The following is a 17,816-nucleotide window of genomic DNA, read 5'->3' on the forward strand; positions in this document are numbered from 1 at the left end:
TGTTAGGAATCATGACCGGCTTGCGACACTGACGAAACCAGTCTTCTCACTGTCACCAGGCGAAGCTATATTTCATGTTCTCACTCTGTCAGGTCGCAATGACGGCTCTCATGAGAGCAATTGTAAAGTTGTTTACATTTGTAAATTTTTATCCAATTTTGGAAAATTTCGGGAAGCAAATGTGTTTGATAAGTAAAGTGGATACCCGTTCATGATTCTAGCGATATAAATAACAATCATATCTGATAATGAAATAAAAATGGTCTTGTTTACAAATCCGTCACAAGCCGTTGCGACGGAAAAATGAAGGAGAATTTGAAGAAAGCTTCTGTCATTGTCTCGCCGTCCGATGACAGTGAGAGAAGCATCTATGTAAAAGTCGCGCGACATCCTATGTTTGCATTGACGTTTTCCAGCACTGCTTGGAGTGAAAGAGGATTTTTTTTTTTTCATAAAGCTAGATCTAGCCTACTATGATTCGTTTCAAATAAGCACAGCTTACTGATCTTCGACAATACCATACCTCGTTCGCTCTCGTGCGGTGTTGCAGCATTTTCGCATATCCTGTGTTATGGGGCTCTGCACAAAAATCCATCTCTCTCTTTCCCGCTTTCATGAAATTAGTAAACAACAAGGCCAGTAAACGTCAAAATCTCTTGCAAAATCAAAACAATGCAGAGCCCCATTCCCAAGGGGTGGATCACTCCTGATGCATCGAAATATTTGCATGCATTCAAATGCATTTAAATGCACACTCGATATATTTACAATTCATGGCTTGCTCAAACGTTTGATTGTTGTTTTTGTCGAAGTGTCAAACTCTGTTTTTGCATAAACTTTCGAAGAGTTGCGCTACCTCACCTAAAAACGGTCAACCCGGTACCAAAAGGGACTGGAAACATGCTTCATTGAAGTGCCGGGTTCGATATTTAAATAACGGCTTAACAAAAAAGCGTTAAATCTATACGTGGTCGTTAAACTGATGGCAAGATGGATATGGAGATGGAGAAGGATGGAGATGCTACGGAAAAGCGTGAAATTAGTGACATTGTAAAGATGGAATGTTGGCATATTCAAAGAATAAAATCTATCCGATATGATTAATGATTGTTTTGTCTATCATAGCTGCTATTTCGCTGACATCAGGTCTAGGAAGAGGATTATATCTGGAAGTAGATATGCGTTTTATGACCTAAAGATTCTATAAAGTTGTCTCTCACGGATCTGATGATAGGCTGTCCAATTGCTGTCATTTATGAACAGTTTCAGCAACATATTAGATAACTTCGTGAACATTTTCGTATGAATAAGCCAAAGGAATATTTGTGGTAAGTCCAAGACAAAACATCCGGAAGCAATTTGGAAATAAGAAAGACCAAACGTCGATATATTTATCAAGTCTAAAGTTAATTGTATTGTACCTGTCCGTAAGGGACATTGAACGAAATAAATAAGTTATTTAGACCAATAATTTTCAAGGGTTTTGTTGTTCCTTCCGCCTAGATTTGTATTTAAGAATGGGAAGCGCCTGTAAGTTACAGAATGTGGGTTTCCCGGGGAGAAGGTTCCTACTACTCCTGATTACAAACATCACTGAATCTGCAGGGACATGGGACGATGGATTTTTGTTAAGAAATCAAACCTAGATGATTTTTGCCTCATGAATCCATAAGCGGCATTTCAAATGAAATTTAATATATTTCCGCTCTAAAGCAACAGCTTGGTAATCTGAAACGTATAAAATATGTTGTTAATTTTAGAATATCAGTCAATATAAACTACGAAAAATTTAGATGAACTCTCAGCATTTTGCCTTTCACAATAAACAATGACACGTTGCTATAGCACGGCACGATAGTACGGGTCAGTGCTAAGCTGATGTAAATGTAGAAAAAAATGCATTTGATGCAAATCGATGTACATTCGATGCACATTGAAGAAGTGATCCACCCCTTGGTTATTCCCATCACTTCAACTGCTCGCATTCGCCATTGTACCAGTCCGTTCCTTTGATTCGAAGTCACTGAGCCTAGTGCTGCTGCGGCGGTGCTACCTATGACGGATCAGATGTGCCACCAATTATCTGCAAGAATAGCGGCGTCAGTGTAACGGAGCTGCTCGTCGAGTCTTTAGAGCATACATACAGTAACTAGGTAGTGCTCCCAATCTGTATTCGCATTGCGGCATGTGCGAACGTTGGTGATGTCGGAAAAGAATTTTTCATCGATAAAAATATTTTTTATTTAGTTGGTGTTCTTCAATAAATTTGATAAAACCTCGTTAACGATGTTACGCCAATTTGCTCGGTCCATGGCTGTGTCCCTCCAACTTCGATTTTGGCCCACGCTCTCCAGATCTTGTTGCACCTGATCAAGCCACCTCGCTCGCTGTGCTCCGCGCCTTCTTGTGCCAACCGGATTCGACGCGAACACCATCTTTGCAGGACTGATGTCCTGTAGTCTTGCAACATGCCCTGTCCAGCGCACCCTTCCGGCTTTCACCACCTTCTGGATACTGGGTTCGCCGTAGAGCCTAGCGAGTTTGTAATTCATTCTCCGCCTCTACAAACCGTTCTCCTGCACTCCGCCAAAGATGGCGGAAATCTCTACACACTAAGCACCCTTCGTTCGAACACTTCAAGTGCTTGCAGGTCCTCTTCCAGCATGGTCCATGCTTCATATCCTTAGAGGACCACCGGTCTTATTAGCGTTTTGTACATGGTACATTTAATGCGGGTGTGAATCTTTCTAGATCGCAGCTTTTCCTGGAGCCCATAATAGGCGCAACTTCCACTGATGATGCGTCTCCGTATTTCACGACTAACCTTGTTATCAGCCGTTAACAACGATACGAGGTAGACGAACTCATCTACCACCTCATAAGTATCCCCGTCTATCGTAACACTGCTACCTAGGGGGGCTCTGTCGCGCTCGGTTCCACCTATCAACATGTACTTTGTTTTTGACGCATTCACCACCAAGCCGACTTTTGTCGCTTCACGTTTCAGGCGGGTGTACAAGTCTGCCACCGTTCGAAATGTTCTGCCGACAATATCCATATCATCCGCGAAGCAAATAAATTGGCTGGATCTTGTGAAAATCGTACCTTGGTTATTGAACCCGGTTCTTCGCAAGACATCTTCTAGCGCGATGTTGAGCAGCAGGCACGAAAGTCCATCACCCTGTCGAAGTCCCCGGCGGGATTCGAACGAACTGGAATGTTCGCCCGAAATCTTTACGCTATTCTGCACACCGTCCATCGTTGCTCTTATTAGTCTTGTGAACTTCTGGGGAAAGCTGTACTCGCCAAGATTTTCCATAGCTCTTCGCGGTCGATTCTATCATAAGCCGCTTTAAAATCAATGAACAGGTGATGCGTTGGGACTTGGTATTCACGGCATTTCTGAAGGATTTGCCGTACAGTGAAGATTTGGTCCGTCGTCAAGTGTAGTATTGGTATTGTTGATGGACGACGGAAGATAATCTGGGATAGCACTTTGTAGGCGGCATTCAGGATAGTGATCGTACGATAGTTTTCACATTCAAGTTTGTCGCCCTTCTTGTAGATGGGGCATATGACCCATTGCTTCCACTCCTCCGGCAGCTGTTCCGTTTTCCAGATTCTGAAAATCAGCCGGTGCAGACAGGCGGCCAACATCCAGCGGTCTTGTTGTTCTTGACCTGATTGATGGCATCCTTAACTTCCCTCAATGTGAGGACAGATTGGTTTCCTTCATCTGCCGTGCTGACGTAGTCACTTCCTCCGCTGTCGTGACCCTCTGCGCCTGTGTTCTCCGTGCCATTCAGGTGTTCATCATAGTGCTGCTTCCACCTTTCAATCACCGCACGTCCGTCCGTCAAGATGCTTCCATCCTTATCCCTACACATTTCGGATCACAGCACGAAACCTTTTCGGGATGCGTTTCTTGTGAACGATGCAGCTGCTCCATTTCTTCACATTCCGTTATCATTCGATTTAGCATGCACGCTGTTCTGCCCAATCACCGGTATGTACATTTCCTCTAGTCCTACCTGTACCGTAATGTCGCTAACAACAATTTTCACGTCACGCGGCGTGCATCCGTCGTATGTAGAACGTCTTCTTCTCGTCTTCGGGTCTTCCTTTGTGTGGACAGTGTACGTTGATAATGCATCCTCATCTTTCACATTCTTGCGTTGATTGGCTGCCACCCAATAACGCGCTGCCGTATCTTGCCCAACACTATAGTGGTGACCAAGTCACTAAAAACAGGCTACCAGCCCTGCTAGTGCTTTAACCTACTGTATTTTGTTGTATGAACTATTTGCTAATCCTACAGGAAATCTGTCATCCGTGAGAAAACGAACACCCCGTTACAGTAAAAGAGATTGTTGTACAATTTTATTAACGCTTTGAAATAATTAGCATTTCTGTCATCCGATGTGAGAACTTTAATAGTTGAGAGTTGCGGTAATCATGTGATTCTAGAAGTGGGACAACCTAAAACGTTTTTAAGACCATGCTCGTACGTAAGCTAATGCGATATCTAGCTAGAACGCTACCATTAAATAATCACAGCAAACGCAGTTCTCACGGGAACTGAGCTGAACATTCGGGAGTTCATAAATGTGTGTCAAAGTTCGCACATTAGAATTGGGCATCAATAAATTAGTCTTTTTCTGAAATTTGCGTCCTGCTTAGCAATTAAATATCTACAGCTCAGTGTGTTGCGCTTCTTGGTTGGAGGAAGCATCTCCTGAAAAAGAATAAAAGACAATAAATTAGATATGGAATCAAACTAAAGTTTTAAAGTACGTCTTACCTTGGGAATGTGAAATCTGACCAGCTTCGTGTTCAAGTTCATCCACCTTGGCTTGCAGTCGTTTTATCTCCGAATCGTAGTCCTTCCATTCGGGCACAATTCTTTGGGCGGCGGTTAGTTTAGCCTCTTTGGTCAGAGGATTGTTGCAAAGATCGATGGTCTTCGCATACTGTAACGTATCGCTACTACACCAAGTTTCACACCAAAGCCATTCCTGTGGTAGCGATTTGATCGCCACCTGATGAATCATATTATTTGGCAGATCCTGATCCAAGTTCGATAAACTGTTGGGATCTTGGCTTAAAGCTTGATACTGTCCTCGGATTCGATCACCAGCGGCGATCTTTCTAAATCGTTTCAAATCTACCACGTACAATGCCGAAATGTGATACTTGCGACCTTGCAAGTGGTTCCTCCAGTAACCCTGTTTCCAGAAGCGGAATCCTTCCATTTCTTGACGTGAATCGCAGAAAGGGGTATACCCGTAGGGAGCTCCACCGAGATCGAAGTCGTTGAGCTCTTTCATATCAGCACGAACGATTTGATCGGCGTCAACGAAAATAATTTTCTTTACATCCAGCGGGAAGAGTACGTCTAGGAAAAGAATTTTGTAGCCCCAAATAATTCGCTGTTTTTCAGTCTGCTGATGTAACCAACGTGGCCATTTGTATTGTACCAACTCATACTGGAAGTTGTACTCCTTGGCCATGTACGGTAAGAAGTCTATGAACTGTGGTGAAAGATAATTTTTCAAGAACCAAAACTTGACGGGAGTTTTGGTATGCTTCAGTAACGACAGCATCATAATCCTCAACAGCCGTTCATACAAGTGTCCCGAAGCAACCGAAAATATGTTCAGCACTTCTTTGTCCTGGGCATCGCCAGATCCTACGATAGAACTTATCGAATCCCAAATTCCACCACCGGAATCCTTATCATCTCCAAGCAAATCAGCATTAGCTTTGCCCGGTTTTTTGGTTACCCTCAACTTCAACACGTGCGACTTCAGTGAACTTACGATAACCCTTGTATCATCGCTGGAGTGCACGGTACTGGGTCCCTCGGCACTTGTAATGTCATAGATATCCGCACTCTTACCGTGACGCAGCTTCAAAACCCAAGCTCCCGGATTTGCCTTCAGCTGAAAATAACCCAAATTGGCCATCACGATAGTATCGACGACGATGGGCTGCTGCTCCGTTCCCAACGTGATTTGCAAACCTCGTGGTGGTGAACCAGTCGTGGTGTCGAAGCAGTGACCCTCCAGAAGCAGATACTCCAGCTCGTATTCGCTATGCACCGGGCCGTTGATTTCTGACAGCTTGATATTGTCCAGATCGTAGACGGATCGCACCACTTCTACGAGCCAATTTTCTGGCACCTGAAAAATAGACACAATTCAATTCAATAGACTGGATAAATTGGACTTGAACCACTTACGTTGAGACTTTGCGTCAGCAAAGGATTTGCTGGCAATCCGACGAACTTGGCATATGGCCCAGGAGCATGTTTACCATCAGGCGTGAATTGAAGTTCTGGCTCAACAACGAAGCGGTAGAAACTAGAATTTGGAAAAAGATTTACTTTAGTGAAAGCATGCCACAAGTAAAGTTATAGTGTGATGAAAAAATGTTAACGGAAAACTTTTGATTCAAATCTAAACTTCACCATCGTCCATATGTCGCAAATCATCTGAAGTAAAAATATTCTCGCGTTCAGTATCATAAGGGCATAACTGCAATGATCGATTTCTCTTCATCGATTTTCTCTTTAGTCAATTATTTAGTCGGGCGACTGCTTTCGACTGCTATTTTCGATTAAGTGGATATAATTCATTGTCCTTCATCATGTTGTATCGTAAAATGTTATTAAAATCGATTGAACTTCGTGTACTAATCAAAAGAGAGAATCGACGAAGAGAAATCGATCACTGCATATACGCCTGTATGATACTCAACGCGATATTTTATTCAAGAACGTTACTTTATTTAGTATGGCGACCGTTGAAAATTACATAGAGAAAGATGGCAGGAAGGATAGGATTGAAACGGTAGACAGTGCGGATAGGTTTGACATTTAAGGTGAAGCATGTTGGAATCCAAACATGGTTGTCACAATAGCCGGCTTGTGCAGAAATAGCTAGTACTAGTGTACAAAGCTAAAACAGAAATTGCACTGTCGTTCGATGCTTTTTTTTTCGCGAGATTTGTGCCTTCAAAGTTTTGGAACATTATTGAATTAGGATTCCAAACTTTTTACCTTAACTCTTTCAAAACAAAGTACATGGTTGCAGGTAGAGAAAGGGGCATACCAAGTGGTTTTAGCCCAGTAGAGGTTCCGGCATTCTGTGCTGGTTTTATTGGGTCCAAGGTGATGCGGCATCCCCACATTCCTTAAATTACCTTCTCAGGAGTCTGATTGTAGATTCCTCCACCCAGTAATCAAAAAAAAAAACATAGTTGAGGGATGTATGAAGTCTAGGAAACTGGGGCTGGTCACCCGCACTCGCCTGGTCAGCCCACCGTGCTCGCTGTGCTCCTCGCCTTCTTGTACCTGCCGGGTCAGATGTGAACACCATGTTTGCAGGGTTGTTTTCCGGCATTCTTACAGCATGCCCCGCCCAACGCTTTTTTTCAGCTTTTGCTACTTTCAGGATGCTGAGAGTGCCGCCGTAGAGTGCAGCGAGCTCGTGGCTCATCCTTCGCCGTCACACACCATTCCCCTGCACACCGCCAAAGATCGTCCTAAGCACTCGACGTTTGAAGACTTTGTGTGCTTGCAAGTCCTCCTCGAGCATGGTCCACGTTTCATGCCCGTGATGTTGTATCTCCGTATTTCACGGCTAACATTGTTGTCCACTGTCAGCAAGGATCCGCGGTAAACGAATGCATCTACGACCTCGAAGATATCTCCGTCAATCGTAACGCTGATTCCTAGCAGAGCCCTGTCACGTTCGGCTCCACCCACTAGCATCCCAAGGAACACACATGTTATAATTTATACATATTAACTCTTATATGACTAGATTTTGTCCTATAAGAGTTAATATGCTTCAATTATAACATGTGTGTTACTCGGGATGTACTACACCACCAATCCGACTCTTTATGCTTTGCGTTTCAGGAGGGTGTACATACATCAAAAAAGTTCTTCCGATTATATCCATGACATCAGCAAAGCAAACAAATTGTCCGGATCTCGTGAAAATCGTGCCTCGATTGTTAATTCCGGCTCCGGCTCTCCGCATGACACCTTCAAGCGCAATATTGAACAACAGGCACGAAAGTCCGTCGCCCTTTCGTAGTCCCCACCGAGACTCGAACGAACTGATGTGTTCGCCCGAAATCTTCACACAGCATGTTTATCATCCGCACACCATCCATCGTCGCTCTAATCAGTCTTGTGAGCTTCCCGGGAAAGCTGTTCTCGTCCATGATTCTCCTTAGCTCAATGCGGTCGATACTGTCGTATGCCGTTTTAAAATTAATGACTAGGTGATGCGTAGGGATCTGATATTCCCGGCATTTTGGGAGGATATGCGGTACTGTAGAGAACTGGTCCGTCGTCGAGCGGCCGTTCACGAAACCGGCTTGATAACTTCCCACGAACTCATTTGCTATTGGTGATAGACGACGGAAGATGATCTGGGATAATACTTTGTAGGCGGCATTTAGAATAGTGAGAGCTTGATAGTTCTCACATTCTAGTTGTCGCCCTTTTTGTGGATAGGGCATAAAACCCCTCGCTTCGACTCCTCCGGTAGCTGTCATGTATCCCAGATTCTGACTATCAGCCGATACAGACAAGCGACCAACTTCTCCGGGCCCATCCCCTCAAGCCTCCGTGCCTCTTAGCACTTTTCAAGTGTTCGTCGTAGTGCTGCTACAACCTTTCGATCACCTCACGTCCGTCCGTCAAAATGTTCCTATCTTTATCCCTGCACATTTCGGTTCACAGCACGAAGCCTCTGCGGAATGCGTTGAGTTTTTGATAGAACTTTCGCGTTTCTTGGGTGCGGTGCTTTTTTCCCGTAACAGACGCGTCCGATGGTTCCGCTTCTGCCTATAACGTTCCACATTCTGTCGAGTACCTTGCTGCAGCATTACTGCCCGCACTGCGTTCTTCTTCTCCAGAATCATTCTACACTCCTCTTTGAACCAATCGTTCCGTCGACTCCGTTCAACGTATCCAGCAATGTTCTCGCCTGCGACGTTCATGGCTGCTTTCATTGTACTCCAGCAGTCCTCGAGAGGGGTTCCGGCGAGCGAATCCTTTTCCGGCAACGTTTGTTCATGATGCTGGGCGTATGCTGTGGCGACATCCGGTTGCTTCAGTCGCTCAAGATCGTACCGAGCCGGGCGTCGGTACCGCAGGTTGTTAACGACGGAGTTTTGGGCGCACCTTTACCATTACCAGGTAGTGGTCGGAGTCGATGTTAGCGCCACAATAGTTCCTGACGTCGATAATGTCGGAGACGTGCCGGCCATCGATCAAAACGTGGTCGATTTACGATTCTGTTTGCTTTGGTGATAGGGGTATCGGTACGGAAGGCTATGTTGGAAGTAGGTGCTACGAATGGCCATATTCTTGGAGGCGGCGAAATCAATCAGTCGAAGGCCGTTCCCGTTCGTCAGCCGGTGGGTGCTGAACTTTCCAATCGTCGTTCCACGTTATGTCGTGGCTTAGGCAGCGATCGTATTCACGTTCAAGCTGCGCGTAAAATGCATCTTTATCATCATCAGTGCTTCCGAAGTGTGGACTGTGCACGTTGATTATGCTAATGTGGAAGAATCGGCCCTTGATCCTCAACCTGCACATTCTTTCATTGATCGGCCACCACCAGATCACGCGCTTTTGCATGTCGCCCACCACGATGAAAGCTGTTCCCAGCTCCTGTATGTTGCCGCAGCACTGGTAGATGGTATGATTACCTACAAACGTTCGCACCATTGAACCCTTCCAACAAACTTATGCAACGCTACGATGTCGAACTTGCGGTCTTTCAGCACGTTGGCGAGTATGCGGGTGCTTCCGATGAAGTTGAGGGATTTACAGTTCCACGTACCGAGTTTCCAACCGTTAGTCCTTTTTCGTCGCATTGGTCTATGCCGATTGTTCCGGTCCGTATTATTCTGTTGATGTTCCTGTGCTTGTTATTTTTTACGGTTGGCTTGCAGGGCCTGACACCAACCCCCTAGATTTCCGGAGGACCATTCCCCCTAAATGTTCGGAGGGCCATAGGGCGCAGTTTAGCTTAGAGTCCTTCTCTGGAACTCCGATGATGATCAGCCACCCCTGACATGGGGAACATACGCTGTTGTGAGCCGCTCCTAACATGGAGTACAGACGCTCCAGATTTGCAGAAGCAAAAGCAAGCCCCCCCCCATCCCTGTCAGCATACGACCAGAGATCACACCGGGGTTGGTAACTCGATTTTCCCTAGGGTTACTCCTAAGGAACGTGGAACGAACATATCACAGTTATTATCGAAACTTGGAGACGAAATCAGTATGGATTAGTTTGTATTGTTAACTGAAATTATCACTTGGATAAGATACCAGAAGAAGAGAATATTTCGGGGATTTTTCGTTAGTGAAGATGCGGAATTGGAATTAAGTGTACTCTCAAGCAAAATTTGGGTAGCATCATTCGAATCGACAAAAATTGCACGGTTACCTACATCAGCGTTGGTAGGAAAAGAATTAGTTTGTTAATGAGTATGATTTAAATTTATTCGTTGATGGATATGGTAGTTGTTTGTTGTTAATTGTTAATCGAAGAATGAAAAATCGTTATAGATTCTACCGTGATGCTAGCATATTTCGCGCGCGCTCCTAATTTCGCTCACTGCCATTTTATCCATATTTTTTGACACATATTGTACTTTATAATTGCATGTTATATAACCATGGATGAAGTAGAATTATTCAAAACACTAACCAACAAAAATTTCTTTCGCAAAACATGTTTAAAATGTCAGTGAGCGAAATTAGTAGCGCGCGAAATATGAGTACCTTACGGTGCCTACTTTTCGGGTACCGGTTATCGTTCTCTCTAAGCTGCCTAATACAAGACCCCAAATTGGTGCCTAACGTCCTGATTTTGAACGGCTAGATGCTGTAATGTTAGTCACTACTAACACTAGACCGACAAAAAAATCGATTGTGTTGTTAGTTTTCAACTTCTATTCATTTCTCATCGCTCGCTTGCGATTTTATCCGTTTCTTCTTTTTCTTCTTGGCATTAACGTCCTCACTGGGACAGAGCCTGCTTCACAGCTTAGTGTTCTTATGAGCACTTCCACAGTTATTAACTGAGAGCTTTCTTTGCCTTACCTGCCATGTGGCAGGTACGATGATACTTTATGCCCAGGGAAGTCACGAAATTTTCCTTTACGAAAAGATCCTGGATCGACCGGGAATCGAACCCAGGCATCTTCAGCATGGTTTTACTTTGTAGCCGCGGACCCTAACCACTCGGCTAATGAAGGCTCCTTCTTCCTTCCTTCCACTTTGAATAGTATGGCGTACACTGAAAAATGCTATTAAAATGTTTATAATAATAGAGTATACTTACGTTTTTACCGGCATGTCGCTGTGTCTATCCACGGCGCAGAGAATCAGACGCATATTGCAGTTGACCACATTGCGCAACAGAATGAGTAATGACGATAGCTTCTGGGCTCCTCTCGATGCGGGATCCAATACCGCAACAATCTCGAAGAAAGGCAAATCGTTCGATTTCGGAGGTAGCCTAACCACGGTATGGTTCTCCTGGATTTCCGCCGGTATGTTAAAGCGTGACTTCGATTGCTGCCGAGGTACTAGAATTGAAACCAGCCGGAAGATGGTATCACTGGAAACTTCGATGTCTTCCCCATCAGTGGATGCCTCCTTCAGGGCTTTTCGAATCTTGTCGGTGTACTGCAGATTGATGAACTTTTCCAGCAAGCCGAAGTCTTCCGAATCGAACACTTCCTCAGGATCAAATGGTCCCAGAACACGACCATTAGCCACCAAGCCGTTCATGGATGCTTTCAGTTTCAGGACACGTTGACAGTAAACCCGAAGCATTTTCAAGTGCAGCTGCGTTGCCGGGAGGAAGCCAAGTACTGAATCTGGAACTTCGAAGTCCTTGCCTTCTTCAGCTTGCTTCAACAGATTGATTACCAATTCGGTTGCCTCGTCTGGCTGAAGAGTGTTGATCGCAGCCCATACCAGAGCATTTAAATCTTTCTTCAGTTCGGATCGAGCCGCATCCGAACCGTCTACGTTAGGAACGAATGCCACCCTTGTGCCGCTAGTTGATTTCTAAGATGTTTAGGAAATTGAGGACAGTCAAGAATGCAGGTTCTAAGATAAAGAGTACTTACCATAAATCGTAGCGCATTCTGCAGTAGTTTTCGTCCGTCGCTTTGCTTTAAATCCGCAACAACCCAAACATTTTGGAAATGCAGCCGATAGCCCATGAACTTTTCGTAGGTCGACTTCCCACCCAGATACTTGAGGTTCTTCAACAGCGTAGCCGTCAGGTCGGAGTTCGACAATTGGGCCAAGGCGGATACGTCCTCCAGATCCGGATGAGGATTGCCGGAGACGTCCAGGAAGGTTGGATCTTCGGCCGATAGGATGCGCTGATTCAATCTTGGCATGACGTGTGGTTGCTTCATCAGATAGTCGATTACGGGTTCCCCATCGTTAAGGTCTCCCTTGTAGACGGCCTTCTGGATGGTGGGCGTCTGCTGCATGATCTCCGTGAGAATAGTTTCCTCAAAGTCATCGGTGTTTAGTGTGTTTTGTGGCAGCATAACTCCATTCATCAAAGCCTGCGGTGTGGTCTTCAAGCCAAGCCTAGCGACAAATTCTTGCGAAAGCTGTCGACCGTAATCGAAGTCCGAGTCCTCGCCGAGAATCTCGTCCACCTCGTCCGATTTTAGTTTGGAGAAAGTTTTCTTCAGCTGCTTGCGCACATCGTCGTAGGTGATGTCTTTTTTGGAGGCAACCGCAAAGAGCTGAAACAAGAGGAATAAGTAAGATTAATTTGCGACATCTATTATCCATACTACATAAAACAATAAAACATTGAAACTTTCTTCCAAAAAGTTGGTTTTAAACGCAAACGTGGCAAGAATGGAAAGATGAACATTTCAACGTCCTTCGAACACCTGCCAATGGATGATTAAATGATCCATCTCCCTGTTCCGTTACGTAACATTTGAACGATCCCTAAGAGTGAAATGGATAATGTTCAAAATTGCAGCGAAATGAGCAATAAATTCGATACATTTAAACAAAAATACCGAGAAACTATTCTAAGCAGCCACAAGCTCTTCGATTCAAGTGAAGAAGCAAAGGGTCTCGCCAATCGTGGTCAGCATTTTTGAATATACAGGATTTAGGTAGAAGATTTTGACCTCCATTTTGGGAATCAAGGTATCTTTCTAAATCACAAAGAAAGGAGACTGTCGTGTTTTGACGGAAACCATAAAAGATCAAATATTTTGGAGAAAAATAAACAACCGCTAGCTTTTCTTCAGTACAAGTTCTCAAAATAATAATAGGAGAATGTGGGGCAAGATGAGCACCCGGGGCAAGATGGGCACCCCTAGTTTGTGTCGTTCCTACCGATTTTTTTTCAATAAATTATTTGGGGTTCTGATGAATATCATTAAACTGATATGATGGCCATAAATTTCAGCTAAAAAATTAACAGCATAACGTAAATATTGTCAAAAATACATAGAAGTCCAAAAATTTACCTTTTCATATAAGATTTGTTCATTTAAAAGTGATATTTGTGTTGCGTAAACAAATTAATTCATACGTTTTTGGCCGTATAGTTATAGAATAATCTTCTGTAGATGTAGATTTTATCAAATTTAAAAAATATTTCAATTGTTTTGATTATATTAATAAATTTACACCCTTGGGGCAAGATGAGCACCATGTTCAAAATTAAGTAAAAGTGTGAAATTATAGAACCACATTTAGCTGTGGGCTTGACTTACGGTATCTTCTTTGCACAAAACAATTTTTTTAAAAATATATATAAACAAACAACAGATTTAATCGTTTTTAAGTAAAATCTTAGCAATTTAATAAAGGTTATTTGTTTTCTGATAAAAGTTTTAAAAACTAAGCTAGTTGAAGATAAATATTATCAGATATTAAAGATAATATCTTGGGATATTGCAAGCATTGAAAAATAATAGTTTTTTAGTAAATTGCATCTTTTTATGGGGGTGCCCATCTTGCCCCGCAGTTTTTTTGACCGATGATAAAAAAGCTATTTTTAACGGGTTATTTGGAAAACTATTTATCACTTTTTAAAACTTTTAATGGTTGAAGGTCAAAGTAATAATGTAAAAGATAAGGATGGTTACCAATTTTACCAAAATAAGAACGTTTAAGTAGGCTTAAATCACGCTTATCCTTAGGGTGCTCATCTTGCCCCGCCTGACCCTAAAACTTAATCTGGCAATTGTCGAAGAAGTTTTCCTCATTCGAGGGCAATGTTGAACAAAAGGTTCGAATGCGCATCTCCTTTCTTCAATCCATCTGAGGTTCGTCTAGGGGCCTTCCTTAGCCGAGTGATTAGAGTCCGCTGCTACAAAGCAAAGCCATGCTGAGGGTTCTGACTTCCCTGGGCATAGAGTATCATCGTACTCTCAGTTGATGACTGTGGAAGTGCTCACAAGAACACTAAATTGAGAAGCCGACTCTGTCCCAGTGGGGACGTTAATGCCAAGAAGAAGAAGACGCAGGTTCGTCTAAGGAAGTCGAAATCTCATCCGCAACCCGCACACTTGATTTCGATCCATCTAACTTTGCACGAATCAGTCTAATCAGTTTGGTCGGAAAACCCTGGTCTATCATTATCTGCCATAACTCATTTCTCTTCATTGAGTCGTTCGCCGCCTTGAAAGCATTAAACAGATAGTGAATCTGTAGTAGAATGTAGAGCAGAGCTAATAAAACAAATAAACAAAGCTAATAAACAAATCAGGTAGAGAGAAACAATTTCAACTGTCCTTTTTTTGTATGGTATTCAGTTGAAGCTGCCTGACAACTTAACTTGTCAAGGCTGAACCCTCGGTCTGGCTTTTGCCAAGTTTCCCCTCTACCAGGACCAATACTCAGACGGACTAGGCAATGGTGCCCACATGAGCACTGTTTTTTTATTAGTATTGTGACGTGATGGTTTTTGAAAAATACCCATATTCCCTTGCTTCTAAGAAAAGGAAGCATTGTGAAAATCAGCTGCTTCATCAGAATTTGTTTGAAATAGTAGTGTAGTAGTGCCATTACTAATATTGTCTAGTCAAAATGGTTTTGAATAATTTGTCATTTAAGTGCTATTCTGACTGTCTTTTAAGTAAGATTAGAGGCTTAAATGTCAATTGTCGTGAAGTCTTAACAAAATTAGGCTGTTTAGTAGTAGTTCTAGTTAATTTCATTTTTTGTTCTTAAAAGTATTTATTGGTCATTACGTTCGTATATCCTTAAAGAAAAAAATATGTATGTTCAACAATTTCTCGAAACTAGCAAGTGTACCCTAATGATCGATCTCAGCGTCATACTTTCCATAGTCATTTGTATAGTGAATATTTAAGAGTAAAGTTACCTTAGGTTTCTATAAGTCTCCTACAAGATTCACTTTTCGGTGGCAAATGCAATGCTTCACAACGCCTACTTTCTACTTGTAAATTTTGCGAAAATGAAGCTGGAATTAGATTATTTATACCGTTGTTACAAAAGAGGTATTTCTTATTATGGCAATGTAAAAACCATATTAAAATAAGATTGTCGCCACTTATTTCCACTCAGTGAATCTACTAGTCATTTTCCTCCCTAATATTTAATATTCCCTACGTCGTACATGATAACGATGTGTCTAGCTAGCTAATAGTAAGAGTGGCTACGGATCATTCTGGTTAGCAAAAGGCAAACTGATCGTCACCAATAGTATTAATGTCCACTTCAAATAGATTCATTATTTGAAATCGGCATCAATTCTATCAATGACGCAGAATGTCCGTTGGATCACATCCGAGGTATTAGTGCGTCTATGCCATATGAATTATGACGCGGCTTTAAGCAAAAAAAATGCCAAAATGTGATAGGCCACCACTACAGGTTACGCCTTTGGTTTCCATCATATGGGCTAATGAATTATGCCCTCCCATCGCGGCAAGGTCGCATAACCAAGGGGATGGCCGTTTTTCATCTAGTTATAGGTATTCCACTAAACAGCTCGAAGATTTATTGTCATATAAAAAATGTTAATTTTTTGTTATAAAAAACTCGCTAAGTTATTCAGTAACTCAAGGGCTATCATTGTTAGACCAAGTTGATTCAAAATTCTGCCACCAGGCGGTGCTTGTGGGCATGACAATTTATTTGCGGATATTTCACGATCCTGACCACTTAGAAATATAGCGTCTTCGGCAAAGTTGTTCAGAAGCTCAAGGGCTATCATTTTTATAACCTAGAGATTTGAGATGTTGCCTGCAGGCGGCACTAGTGAGCATATGTTTTTGTTTTGCGAATATCTCAGGATTAAAAAAGATGGCATCTTCGGCAAAGTTGTTTAGAAGCTCAGGCTATCATTATTTTATCCAATCCCTAATTTCCAGGCTTGAATAAATATAGCCTTTGAGTTACCAAACAACTTTGCCGAAGACGCCATATGAGAGAGGTCATAGTTGTGTGCAGAAAATTTCTTCTTACACGATCAAAAGCACTTTCGAGATCAAACGAAACAAGTTTTCCTCTCTGTTTTCATCTGATCAGGCTGGCAATTCTATCTTTCAGTGAGAGAACAGCCTGGTAGATGTTCCGATCAGAATTTGAGCACTTCTGGCTTCGGGTGAGAATCTGATGATGTTGCATTACAGTCTCTAATCTACCTTTGAGAACACGTGAGAGGATTTTATAGTCTACGTTAAGTAGAGATATCGGCCTGTAGGAACGAGCAGAGTCATTTGTACCTTTCTTTTTAACTAACACGATTACACCATTTACAAACTCGGAAGGAAAATGTTGGGCCAACGCTTTGTTGATTACGAGATTGAGCTCTCGATGGATAATATCGAATGTGCGCTGGTAGAACTCATTCAGAATTCCATCCGGACCCGGTGATTTTCTATTTGCACTTGATTTCATGGCCGAGTATATTTCTTCCGTAGTTATTTCGTTAGTACAGGCATCATTATGGACGTCTTCTAGTTGGATTATTCTCTCGCAGTGGAACATATCCTCTTCAGCTAGCTCACTTCTTCCTTCCGTGTATAGTTCTCGATAATGCATGAACAAATTCTGCACCATAGCATCCGATTCGCGGAGAATTTCATCGCCTTCCCCCTGCAGTCGTGTGATGATTGTCTTCTTTCGTTTCCTTTCTCCTAACTGGAACGTAGAAAGTGGTTCACCTGCGACATATGTTTCATTTATTCGCACAAAGTGTTGTGTGAAATTTCGCTGTAATGTAAGCATTTGCGCCTTAATGCGGTTAATCGTACTCAAAAAAATCCAAACGTCATTGCTACGTGAAAAATCACGTAGATCATTCCAAATTCATTTTGCCTCCACTTCACCTGACTAAGATAAAAGCACTAAACCATTCATAACCACCAAATAGTGACTCGGTAATGTTTTCTGAGGTTACCTATCGCACTTACGTGGAATTCACGTAGGTGCCTAAGTTCATTTTGATATCTGCATCTGCACGTACATTCGGTGTTGTGCTCAAATCCTAAGATGGCGCCCGCTTGATTTTTGAAGAACTTCAGAAGCTGCTGCAGCTTTAAACACTGTGCAAGATTAATTTCAGGGTAGATATGCTTTGAATACCGAAGAATCCCTGCATTACTTCATATTTTATACCTGATTAATAACCTCTATTAATTATAGCACGCGAAGGCTACAACAAGACAGACCAAACTCACAAAATTGGGGAAACAGGATTCAAAATGCTCAGATTGACAATAAAAATATAACAATCTTTTAACACAGAC

At 42.7% G+C, this 17,816-nt stretch overlaps 1 protein-coding gene across 1 annotated transcript in view; it reads right to left on the reverse strand.

Moving 5' to 3' along the window:
* Positions 1-4,352: 4,352 nt before the first annotated feature.
* The window catches only part of LOC5577322 (UDP-glucose:glycoprotein glucosyltransferase), a 37,991-nt gene continuing 24,527 nt past the window's right edge, over positions 4,353-17,816 (reverse strand). The window contains exons 4-8 of the mRNA XM_001656350.2: positions 12,174-12,812; positions 11,378-12,111; positions 6,242-6,362; positions 4,802-6,182; positions 4,353-4,735 (exon numbers count right to left, since the gene is read on the reverse strand). Of these exons, the coding sequence (XP_001656400.1) occupies positions 4,692-4,735; positions 4,802-6,182; positions 6,242-6,362; positions 11,378-12,111; positions 12,174-12,812 (2,919 nt within the window). The 3' untranslated portion in view covers positions 4,353-4,691. The remainder of the gene's footprint in view (positions 4,736-4,801; positions 6,183-6,241; positions 6,363-11,377; positions 12,112-12,173; positions 12,813-17,816) is intronic.

This window comes from Aedes aegypti, chromosome 3 (assembly GCF_002204515.2).
Source record: "Aedes aegypti strain LVP_AGWG chromosome 3, AaegL5.0 Primary Assembly, whole genome shotgun sequence".
NCBI lineage: Eukaryota > Metazoa > Arthropoda > Insecta > Diptera > Culicidae > Aedes > Aedes aegypti.